The 13,218-nt window shown below is 37.4% G+C and overlaps 1 protein-coding gene across 1 annotated transcript; it reads left to right on the top strand.

Annotated features, from left to right (window-relative positions):
- The first annotated feature begins 11,907 nt into the window (after window positions 1-11,907).
- Window positions 11,908-12,853, top strand: LOC102245649 (signal recognition particle 19 kDa protein). The gene has a single exon (XM_005876679.2). It carries the CDS (start codon window positions 11,908-11,910, stop codon window positions 12,445-12,447), a length of 540 nt encoding a protein of 179 aa, XP_005876741.1. The 3' UTR covers window positions 12,448-12,853.
- Window positions 12,854-13,218: the final 365 nt, after the last annotated feature.

Raw genomic sequence — 13,218 nt, 5'->3', positions numbered from 1 at the left:
TAGAATTGAATGCTCAGAGAAATACTTGCCAAATTAGTGAAATGATGAAAGTATGAAATGATGTTCTTCTATTCTCACAGTCTTTGCAGATGAATCTGTTACTATATTATGTATGGACCGTAGGAAGATACCCAATAGAGCAGGCTGTCATTGTCATGAAAAATTTTTGTGCTCAAAACCCAAATGCAGCATCCTTTACTTATGTGTATCCCAGAAGAAAAAGATTGTTAGAGCAAACCCTTACTGCTTCAGCTTTAAAACAAATTGAAAGTGAATGCAATTGTGTTTCAACATTGTGTTGGCTCCTATGCCTATTAAAAAACCCCAGATGAAATTCTGAACTTTCATTCTAGCCTTTTTGTTAAGATTATTTTGTTCTCCATCAAAACCATGAGTGTGTTGCAAAATCCATCTGCCTTCACTGATCCTAAATGTAACTACATTAATCCAAGCTAATAGCTGCATGTGAATACAAAGCTGATGTCATTTGTGAACAAGCAACTTAGCCTACGGTTTTAACAACTTATTCTTCTCAGCTTGACAAATATAAACATTTATATTCTGAAGTCATTTACATTTAAAATCCCATGCCAACAGCTGATAAGAGAAGATAGAATATTGAATTTTGGCACATAAATAAGCTTTTCCAAAACAACAAAGAGGATTCTAGTAATGGCTTTCATTTAGACAGTATACTTCACCCCTTGGGAACTCTAAGTAGCACATTGCACAAAAACATACTGGGAAAGGTGGTGGTCTTTATAAATAAACAGATGATGAATGTGCACCACATCCACATTGATCTTGGGTGATAAGCCACTTGAACCCCAGATTTTCATTGGCTTATGTTGCACTGTCTCATTTTTAGAACTTATGCAAGGGGGTGTGACTTCAGAGCTACTTATACTAGATCTTGGGAGGATATAAAGAAGTCTGAATTTATAACCAGGATGAGAAAAATACACGTGTCTATAGTTACAGGACCACACCTGAAGTATGGCTCTTTTGCAAATTGGCCAAATAGCCTTGTTCAAATGCAGAACATTATTAGTGTCCCATTTTTTAAAAAGTGATGTGAGCATTTCAATCTCAGTGAGTGAAATATGCAGTTGTCAGAATTCTTGATAAAACCAACTATCAGAACAATGAAACCCATATACTGATAGTATTGTGCTAGTGGAGAATTTAACACATGGCATCCAGTTTTTTCAAAGCATTTTTCAAGAGGCACAGAAGCCTAGTATAAAGGACTAAGACTTTGAAATGAATTAAAACCGGCTTCCATATGGTTTTGCCACTGACATAGTGATGACAAGTGATGTGTTTTGTGCCAATAATCTTGTGTGGCCTTATGACAATATTTTACATAATAGTAAAAATAATAATATCTATTTCAAGGGTATATGTTATCATAATTAAATAAAATGATGCATGCAGGATACTTAGAACATTGTTTGGCATAGAATAAAATTTCAATAAAAGGGAGTCAAAATATGACTACTGGTTTTAGGCCTAACCTGGGACCTATTCTTCTAGAAAGGAAATGTAAAGATATAGAAATTATTTTAAAATAAGACAGTAACAACAAGAGTTAAGAAGAGGTTAGTGAAAAAGAAATTAAAGGGAATAAAAAACAAGAGGCTCACTAAATTGGCAAAAGTAAAACTATCTTATTCTAACAAGTGTTGACAAGGGTGGGGAACCAAACACACACACACACACACACACACACACACACACACTGTTGCTAGAAATTGTCAAAACCATAATTTCACTTATCTCCAAAAGTAAAAGAGGTACATACATGAAAACATGGTAATTTCACTCCAGTCTAGGCCAGTGATTTTTAACCAGTGGGCTACAAAAATTTGCAAAATATGTAAGAGCTGACTACTTATTCAGGGTCACTGACCTCTTTTCCCTTAAATTGTCAAATAAAAAAATGACACAGTCAACACAGCAATAGCCATCTGGTGTGAGAGTATTAAAATTATACCTATTTTTTGCCAGATTGGCAAAAATATCTATTTTTTTGGTGCGCCCCAGAATTTTAGTATACGTAATTAGTTTATGTGTGCCATGAGAGGGAAAAGGTTGAAAATCACTGCTCTAGGCATATACTCAGAGATGCTTTTATATGTTCACCAAGACACATATGCGAGAAGTTCTTAAATATTAACTTAAAATGAATCCTATAAGATGCAAAAATAGCCATGAGATGAAAAAGGTTGAAAATCACTGCTCTAGGCATATACTCTAGAGATGCTTTTATATGTTCACCAAGATACATGTGCGAGAAGTTCTTAAATATTAACTTAAAATGAATCATATAAGATGCAAAAATATAAAACATCTAGAAAATGGAATAGGAGACAATCTAGATTGCCTTGGGTTTGGTGATGCATTTTTAAAAAATATATATTTTTTATTGATTTTAGAGAGGAAGGGAGAGGGAGAGAGAGAGATAGAACATCAATGATGAGAGATAATCATTGATTGGCTCTCTCCTGCACACCCCACACTGGAATCGAACCATGACCTCCTGGTTCCTAGGTCAATGCTCACCTACTGAGCCACACCAGCAGGGCTGGTGATGTGTTTTTAATACAACAGTGAAGTAAAGATGAGGCAGTGAAAACCTCAGGCTGAATGAGTGCATACCTGAAGCTGACTCTGCCAGCTCAATAGGGAGCTTTGGAGCAGAACCAGCCTACCGTATTGGAAGTCTCTTCTGTGGAGCAGAAATGGCCAGAACCAAATGACTTGCCATGCTCAGTCCTTGGCTGGTAACTGCCCAAGAATGTCTAGCCCTTGACTTGAAATGTACGGTAGATCCTAAAGGTGGTGTCAGCTTGAGGCTGTCAAGCACTCCTTGTAGCCCAATGGCAAGGTCTTTCCTGGGTGACGATCCAAGCGCGCACCTGTGTGGCTGCCCAAATATGTCAGAAGTGTCAAGAGCAAGCCCTGAGAATGAGTAATATACTTGCAAATGTCATCCAGATCTCCCAATTCAGAGCCTAGTTCTCTGATTCCTAATTTCTTTTACATCCCAAGCACATATTTGCCAGCCCATATGGGGCTCTTTACATGCCAACATATATTTTTCTTGGCAAATATTAGGCTCTCTATACTAAAGCTAATTATCAGAAAAGTAATCTTTGGCTGGATACCCCAATGGCTAATCATCTCACCAGTATTGTTAGTTTTATCCACACATTGGCTAGGATTCTCTCTAATTACAACTTAAGCAAGTACGATTTGGAACCAGCCCTAAGGAATATTCATTCCAATTTTATGTGCGAATAGGTATTTTCCATGTAATTTATTTTTGTTTTGAATTTCATGCTCCCTTAGCCAGAGATAGGCTATGGTCTATTTGATAACCACATTGCAATTTAATGCTTTATCCTTGTAACAATCTTAAAACATGAATCCATTATGTTTCTCTCGCAGCTTCCATTCATGGAGCTTTTCATTGGTCATAATTGTAGCAAAGATGGAATCAGATGGACCCTAATTTTTAAGCTCCCTCTTCTGCCTTTACCATGTCCTTCTTTGAAAAAGCTCTATTTGCAGGTGTTTAAATATAATTGTTTTCTTCTTTTTCAAAAATGCAAATGGGCCATAACACACTAGTCATGCTTAAACCTCTCTTCTACCATTATAATCAAGTATCACTCATGGGCTGAAGAAAAGGTGGGAAGAAAAGACCGTGACATATTGCCTACCCCTCTGCTTCCTGTTCCGAAGCTGCATTTCCGCCCTTCTTCTTTTAAAAAAATATATATTTTTATTGATTTCAGAGAGGATGGGAGAGGTAGAGAGAGAGAAACATCAATGATGAGAGAGAATCATTGATTGGCTGCCTCCTGCATGCCCCCTATTGGGGATTGAGCCCACAACCCGGGCATGTGCCCTTGACAGGAATTGAACTTGGGACCTTCAGTCTGCAGGCTGACGCTCTAACCACTGAGCAAAACGGCTAGGATTCTACCCTTCTTATCTCAAGGAACAGTTTAGTCAAAACAATCCAGAAGTATAATCAGGATTCAAACTCAAAAAGTCTTAGAAGCTACTCTAACCAAGGTCTAGGTTTACATTCAGATACCAAAATTAAAGTCTAGTAGTTATGGGTTTAGTCTCAAATGAGTCAATAAGTAGCAAGATTAGACACATTTCTTGATCCCCTGGTTTCCTCTATAAAACAGCAGCATAAAGCCACATAGTCTTAAAACTATCACTTGTTATAAATCCAAAAAATAAATAAATAAAGAGGATTTCAACCAGAATCACATGGGAAACCTTTAAATAAACAAGGTATCAGCTCCGTATTAGTCTAATGGAATCATAACTTTTACTTAATGAACACAATGAACTAAGAATGAAAATAGAGACGGACTCATAGATAGAGAGCAGGCTGACAGCTGTCAGGGGCAGAGGGCATTGGGGGCTGTGTTGGGGGGTGGAGGAATTGAGCACAAAAGAAAATAAAAAGAGAAAAAAAACTCATGGACATGGACAACAGTATGGTCATTGCCAGGGGAGAGGAAGGTGGAGAGAGATGGAGGAAGGTATAGGGGATAAATAGTGATGGAAGGAGACTTGACTTGGGATGATGAGCACACAGTAGTGTACAGATGAAAAAAATAGCTTCTATGGGTGGGTCCTCAGTAGAGGGAAGGGCTTCTGATGAGTCTTTAACTCGAGGTTTTGATCATAAGTGCCCCTTGATTAATTTCTCCCTATCCTAGCTGCCTGTTCAACTATTCCCTACATGTTTATATATATGCATAAAATTGTGGGGGGGGGGTGAGTGATGGCTGGTGTTCTTTTGTCCTGTGCTGTCTTGTTTGTTGCATGTACAAGAGTGTGCTCCATAAGAAACAGATGAAAGCATAGGCTGAATCAGTCTTACCAACTCATGAAAGTAAGTTATTTAGTTCATTTAGAGCAAGGCCCACACTTACTGTATTTTTGATCACACATTTCATTCCTAGCCTCTCTTTGGTTAGGGAACCCCAAACATTTATTCATAAACACACATTCCTGACCAACTATAGTGGCCTTTTTCCTGTCTGTCATGATTTGTCTATGGCAAAGCATAGCCCGCTCTGGCAGACAGCTGCTTCCCTGTAAATTTTCACTACAACACTAATTTTTGTGCTTAGCTTGGTGGATGGCAAAACTATTTTTACTTCGAGTAACAATGGATATTATGTGGAACTGTTTGCATGTCAAAATTTAGAGGAGCTTCAGAAAGAAATAGAAAGCAAAAAAGGCAAACATCCAGTAGTCAGCTTTTTCAACTTGTATGCTAACTTCACATATACAAAATGCTGACCGCAACAAAATCTCTACAAAGACTCTCCTGTGCACCCTTGTACAGCCTTTTGAAATCTCTGCTCCTTGCATCTCTCTTCATCTGTCTTATCTTATCCTCCAATTCCTTCAGCTCCATCTTCTGACCTACTGACTGAGCCTGCTTTGCAGGGTGGGGATGTTCACAGGAAAGGAACACTTACATTGCACATATATCTCTTTTAAATTCTCAAATCAGAAGGCAGTGTTAAAAAGCTGTATTTTGACTCAACTACCTCCTTATAAAATAGTAGAGAAAAAGTTGAGGGCCACAATTAAAATTTTTCCTAATTCTCTAAAGGTTATACCAGAATCTGGTATGGAATTCAGGACTCTGCTAGATGTCCTGGATGGACATAGTTCTAAGTTGCTCACTAAATTATTATTAGCCCTTTGATAGGGAAAGTTGTTTAAAGTTGTAAGAAGGGAAAGATCAGGAGAGAATTTAAATAGCCCTGTTATGCATATTTTTTAAATGGTCCTGACAAAGCTAAATAAATAAATATATAGAAATATACTATTAAAAAGCAATTTAAGAAGGCTTTCTCTTACAGGTAAATTGCATAAAGATTCAAAAATGTAATCCAAATAATGGTGAATCAATAGTAGTCTTTTAAAAAAATAGTCTTTAAAACTCCTAAACAGTATTATGTTAAGAAGAGAGAAGCTTATATTTTCATAAATAAGTACAGGGCTGAATTAGGGGACTTTTCAGGGGAAAAAAAAACACAACAAAATGGGTAATTTCCAATTCAGAATATTTCAATATGTCACTGAATATTTCCAGAGACTACTAGAAAGTAAACAAACTAAAAATCAAATCAACTTAAATTTAATAGGTTGAATTTACTTTACACATGAAACTTCCAGATAAGATGTACTATGAAATAATTGTGATTATAAGTCCCAGAAAAATATCCTAGATACTAGTATGGTTAATATGTTTACATTATGTGTAATTGAATAAATAAATAATTAGCTATAATTCCAGAATTCTTAAGGGCAAAACCCTCATGTACAGTGAGAGAATAATTAGAGCAGAACACATAAGCATCCAAACCAATTTTCTCATATTATTATAAGTTACTTTTTTTTACATTTACTAATATGTTAGGCCATATTCTAGAGCTGTTAACTCAACAATATGGTTCATTTCAAAGATCCATTGTTTACTTTAGATTATGCCTTGATTGAGCCGCTAAAGATTACTCTCTGTGTCTCAGAGCAATTGCAGTCTCAGCTAAACTGGGTATCTTGTTTTTAAAGTAGAAATCAAAGTATCTTTAGATTTCACACCATTATCACCTTTAAATCTGATATCACATGCAATCTAATCCCAGTTCCTAACTAAAGACAACCAACATTCTTCTAATAGTCAACTACCTACTTGTGAAATATTGTTAGTCTCTCAAGCTAAAAACTTTCTCATACATAACTGATAAAGGCATATTTCTTGATTGTGTTTCCATGGTTCAAGCAGTATCTCTGTGCATACAGATTTCTTGGACACTCCTTTAAGTCTTGACTTAATATATTTTTGTTGCTAGTTTTTCTCTTAAAAAAGAAAGAGAATAATACCAAATTTAATAATGCAGTAATTACTTCAGTCTCTCCTGTAGAATCTAATTTCTTACTAGAAACCAAATTGATTTTAAATAGCTGAACAATGGTCCTTCCAAAGACACATCAAATTGTCAAAAATAAAAGAGTAAATATAAGGTGCACAAAAAATGTATACACACTTTGAATAATTATTAATCCCAATGTTTCTTTCTTTTCAGATTTAACCCGCTGGAGTTAATAATTATTCAAAGTGTGTACACATTTTAGGAACACCTGCATATTCTCTAATAGCCACCATAACTTGAAATAGTTTAACTATTGTAGGATGACATTCAAACTAACAAGCTTCCTCCCTCCCCCCCAAAAAACTTGCTATCCTAAAGGTGGAGGCTTACAGTAAAAGAGATACCATTAAAATCTCATAAATACTTTTCGAATAGCATCACATTAGAGAGGCTAAGTATGCTTCTCTAACAGTCCTTGCCTGGGAACCTCTTATAATATAAAGACAATCCCATGGAAGAGTTAAAGCATTCCACTCGAGACACAAATTTTGACCCAGATTCTAAAAGAAATACTAGAAACAAATAGGTTTTAAGATCCATGAGAATGATATCTAGCACAGCCAAGATGGCTGCTTTCTAACACTGAATAAAACCCCCAGTGGACACTTGCCAAAATCTTCCAGGAGAAATCCCACAGGAGGGGGAAAATGGTCCACAATATAAAACACTGTTAAGGAAATTTCTAGAAGACGTGGCTAATTTATGCAATGTCTGTAACTATAAACTGGGACCATGACCTAAAAGAATCCTTCAGCATCTCCAAATGGATTTTATACAATCGCCTTTTGCTATAGCTTCATACTTTCAGGAATATATGTCTTACACCAATGTTTATCTTCTGGATGGGATAAAGCACTCTATTGACAAATGTCAGATCACTCACAATTGCTAAAAGAAAACAACAAACTATTAAACTCTGTGTTCTTTTATAAGTGACATAACAACTTACATAGACAGGATGGAGTGATACCCTAGGGACAGATGCTTTGAATTATATGAGATCTTGACTCTTACTCAGAAAGGTCATTGTCATCATCAGCCCCAAATCCCTAAGAACATGGAAAGGGTATTCTCAGAATTGCAAATTTGCAATAATTAGAGGCTTCAAACTCAAGTTCTTTGTTGAGCCACCAGAAACCATTGGTCCACATGAGTCCAAGAGCTAAAGCTAAGTTCATTGGAACAAACTGATGATATAGGCAGCTTCCATCTAAGTGACCAATAATACACCACTGCTCTCCACTGATATAAGAAAAAGCAAGGACATTTGTATACGGGGACACCTAAGTTCAAATCCTATCTGTTTTGGACAAAGTCTCTGAAAACTGGGTATCTTGTTTTCAAAGTAGAAATAATTATACCTATTTCACTGAGTTGGTATGAGAACTGCAGGAGATAAAATATGCAAGGCACAGAGAGCATTGTCTAGTAAATTATAGAGGCTCAACCAATGTGACTTTCTAATCTCTTTCCCATTCTGAGTAATGGGAACTCTTACTTTCTTTGCACATAAAACCAAATACAAGGAAGGGAGAAATGTCAGGCTATGCCTGCAGTACAAATTGCCTTGGGAAAAGAAAATTAAGATGACTTCCCAGGATGAAAAATACTCTTCCCAACAGAGTTCAAAGAGACTCAGAAATGGTCTCTATGGGGAAAGCTTTCATTAACCAGGGAAACATGAAACAGAGGCAACAGTCACAGACGTGCCCTGAAAGGGTAATGGCCAATTTGACCTATTATGTGTTCACTACATCAAGTTTATTTGTTGTCCTGATTACAAGCCACTAAAGGGACTTTGGGGGTGAAGGACTGTCTACTCCACAGCCATTTCTTCTAAGTTCTTTCTTTTGCCAACTGCCCCTGACACAGTGTTCCAAGCACCGATAAATTAACCTCCTTTGACCTACAGCCTTCTCTAGGATGGGGAGATATGGAAGAAAATATATATTTGGAGTCAGGAGTGGTGAGGGAAAATATAAGACAAACGTAAGGTGCAATAAAAGAAGGTTGAAGTAGAAACATCAGAAAATTAATTTCCTGGCTCCAAGTGTTATTGGATTGCAGCTCAACAATCCACCTGGGACAGGTTAGGAGCTCAGCAGGGGAAATAGGTGGGTGGAGTGGATGGAAACACCAAATGATGAGCAATAGAAAGATGCATGAAGAGGCCAAGACCTTAGTGACCCCAGGATGACTTGTCTGCCTGCTTGTACAATGCAGAAGATTTTCTTGGTGGTTGACAAGCAGCCTCAAATGAATCAATTTCTCTAGAAGATGTACTTGCATTTTAATGGGAGAGGCAGGCACCTGCCCTTGGCTTGCGCTGCTCTGGGAGCTGCTTGTGGATTTACTGAGTGGCTTTCCTAGATTATGTCTCTCCTGTATATTCATTAGAATTAACTGGGGAAATCAGATTTCAAACTGGATGAAGACATCAAGAAAATGTTGCTTATAAATTTCTCTTCTCGGGGACTCTTTCCCCCTCCCCATGTGGGAGTCTGTACTTGTTCTTCAATAAATTTCCACCTTTGCTATACAAATATTTTTCTCTTCTCCCAAATCAGAAAGAAATGCCTGTAGATCCAAGATATATTAGCATTGTATGTGATTATATAGCACATTACAATGTATAAAGTAATTCTCCTCAAGTTCTCTCTTTAGACCCACATAGAAGCCTTTAGACGAGGCAGGACATATGCGATCACACAGATAATCATCTATAGATGAGGAAACTGAGGCTCGGAGAAAACGACTGCCTAATGTCACCAAAGAACAAAGTCAAAGCTAGCTATTGTGACCTCAGCATACCACCGGTCGGGAACCAAGAGCCAAGAATACACAGGCATTTTAAAGCTGTCGATGTTTTTCACCATCTTTTGTATTTCCTTCCCCTTTGGGATGGAGGGTTAGGGTGGTATTTACTGTGATGGCATCGTGCCTTAGGAGGCCCTTTGGAAAAGCACAGGTTCTGACATGGCACCAGGCCTGCATGAATGATAATCTGGATCGGGAAGAGGCATTTCAATCACTGAAGCTTTTATGACTCTCAAAGGGCATATCAGAATATGTGCTGAAGTGATGGCAGACACAATAATTGCCAGTGAAATTCCAGCTAATTGCATGCCATCAGGAGCTAGACTCTAAGCAGAAGGTTTTATAGTGAGACTGTTCTAAGCAAAGACTTATAGAATTCACAGGATTTACAGACACAGAAGGGAAGAGATATGAAATAAGAAATAAATAAATATTTCATATGGGTTTTCATATGAGAAATAAATAAATCATTAGAACATTTTCTCATTTCATATCTCATTTCATATTCCGGGGAACATGCTTTGGGTAGGAAAGAGATATTCCAAGGAGGAAGTAGCTTGAGCAAAGGCATAGAGTGGGCCATAGGTTTTAGAGCTACAATGATTGATATTCGAGGTTGGAAAGAATGCTATAGTGTAGATTTAAAGGAGGGAGAGCTCTGAAATCAGATTATCGGGGGTAAAATCTCCATCACTCACTGAACAAGTTATATGACAGTTTCTCCATCTGCAAATGAAGATGATAAAAGTACCAAACTTATAGAGTTTTGTGAAAATTAGATAAGACAGTACCTAAAAAGTCCTTACTAAAACAGGACCTACACTTAGTTGACATTACAAAATGTTATCTATTTTTAAAAATCATCAGGAGCCAAAAAGGTGGGTAGACTTGGAGTCTGAGTAAAGTGACCATATAATTTATTATTTAAATCATTTAGCCTTGGAAACGGTTATGCCAGGGCACCAAATGTAAAGGAGAAATATTTGTGACAAACCAGAAGGCTTGGTGACCCTACATACAGGAAACTCTATTCTGAATGTTTCCATGTTTATTCAGATTTCCCAGGTGTATGATAGAAAAATTCCATGGTCAAATAGCACTAGAGAGGGCAGGATTTGTAATATGAACCAAAGTGTTCCACTGTGGTCCAAGAAATGTCACAGGTAAAAAAGATCTTAGAGGTCGCCTAATATTCTTCCCACGTGTTCAGTTTCAGAACTGAACACGGGTGTTGACAGATGCCTGTGATTTTGTTAGGAAGCCCTGACACACAGCTAGCAATGGACAGTCCTTCCGGAGACCATTTCATAGGTTTCTAATGATGATGCAATTCCAGGGCCTATTATACCGAGGAGGAAACTACCCCAGGTCAGCTAAGGGCCTCATTTAAGAGTTCCTAATGTCCAGTTCTGGTTGCTTTTCAGCACAACAGCCTTCCCAAAGCATGTTCCCTGGAACAGCAGTCCTCCAAGATGCTCTGGTAGAGGGAGGGGAGGCAGGGCTGGAAGAGGCCACGGTTGAGTTAGTGTAGATAATGCTGCTTATTACATTACACTCTTGGAAATTCACAACAGACATTAAATACTATGAGAAATCCTTGAGGAAAAAAAACAATTTTGTTTTTTCCAAAGCAGTATTTCCCAAATGTGTTTTACCACAATACTCTTTTATCGTGAAAAATAAATTAACATTCTGCAGAATTAGTTGGGATGCTATGTGCTTTGCAAAGGACTATACTACACAATGTAGTATCTTGTGATGAACGTCCACACCAGTAAGAATAAGAAATAAATAAATCGTTAGAACATTTTCTCATTTCATATGGGTTTACATGCATTCATAAAATTAATACCTCTCCAGTCGAATTCATCATTTTAGTTCCTGTAAGTAACATATTCTATTAAGCTTAAGACAACTGGATACCCCCAATTGATCATTTGCTTATTGTTGAAAAATTTGCTTTAACTCTGTCAAAAGTAGCCATATCAATATCATAAAATAATGTTGGCTTAATTACATTTTTCATAATCTCAAACAGGAAGAAAATATTTCAATATTTATTCTAACCTATAGAGAATTTTTACATTTGAAAAGCAATGGAAGGATGCAAAAGAGCAAAGATATTAACTGTAAGAATTTTATATTGCCATATGTCCAAGCGATAAAGCTAATTAAAGAAATAGGAGTCTCACCCCAGGGGGCACTGAGAGAGACGGCTTGTGCTGCGGTGCGATCCCTGACTGACCAGTACAGGTTTATGTGTATATACCCTGCTTATTTAAATAACGAGAAGACCATCCAGGAGGGCAGGCGAATCCCCATAAGCAAGGCTGCTGAAAACCCTACAGCTACAGAGATTCAAGATGAGTGCTCAGCAGTTGGACTTAATGCATTTCTTGAGAAAAACAAAATGTACTCCAGAGAATGGAATCCTGATGCTCAGTACAGGGGCAGAGTCCGGGTTCAACTCAAACAGGAAGATGGCAGCCTCTGTCTTGTACAATTCCCATCACATAAGTCAGTAATGTTGTATGCAGCGGAAATGATTCCTAAACTAAAAACAAGGACACAAAAAACAGGAGGTAGTGACCAAACTCTTCAGCAAGGAGAGGGAAGTAAAAAAGGGAAAGGAAAGAAGAAGTGACCTGGCAAGACAATCAAGTCTGACCTACTACTGTAAGACACGTGGATGAAGGTTTCTGATTTGTATCTGAGAGAACCTGAAGCTTTTTGTCTGTATCATTTAACTGAACTATGAACATTTGTGCCTCCCAGCTTTAGCATGAGAGTTGACAATGAAATAAATTTACATCAAAAGTTTGCATCTAGCTCTTATGCAGTATAAAAGAAAATTTTTTTGCCTTTCAATGCAGTTTTTGTGGAAGAAAGAAGCTTATTTTTAAGTGGACAATGGCCTCTACCATAAGTTACTTGAAATCCTGTATCTGTGCTCTATGTAAACATGTTCAGATAAATGAGTTTAATAAGATTTGAAACACATATTGTTCACCTTTTAAGCTAATGAAATAAAATTCAAAACTGAAAAAAAAGAAATAGTAAGAAGGATTTATAGTTAAATGTGATAGCGAATGATACCTATCTTAAGTACACAAGTGGCTGATGTAAATTTTAAAAAGCATACAAACAACAGCAGCAACAAAGCTCATTCTTAGAACACTAGGAAAAAGGACCACGGATCTGGATAGAGGGAACAGTGAATAAGGGGGTACCTGGCTTCCCCACATACAGCTTTGCTCTCGGCTACCCCTCCTTTATGCACTGACTCTGCTCAATCATGTCATACATTTATTTCATCTTCCATGCTCCAGGCCACTCCAGATTGGTAAGTGACAGGTTTGATAAGCAAGGAAACTTACATACCAGAGTAGATCCCCACATTGCCCCCCAAAACCTT

Source organism: Myotis brandtii, unplaced genomic scaffold, assembly GCF_000412655.1.
Source record: "Myotis brandtii unplaced genomic scaffold, ASM41265v1 scaffold494, whole genome shotgun sequence".
NCBI lineage: Eukaryota > Metazoa > Chordata > Mammalia > Chiroptera > Vespertilionidae > Myotis > Myotis brandtii.
The sequence above is the reverse complement of the archived record's forward strand: the minus strand, read 5'-3'. Positions and strand labels throughout refer to the sequence as shown.

What these genes read in the sequence shown, in the direction of transcription:
- LOC102245649 (XM_005876679.2), top strand. Translation starts at nt 11,908, where the DNA reads ATGCAAAAGAGCAAAGATATTAACTGTAAGAATTTTATATTGCCATAT.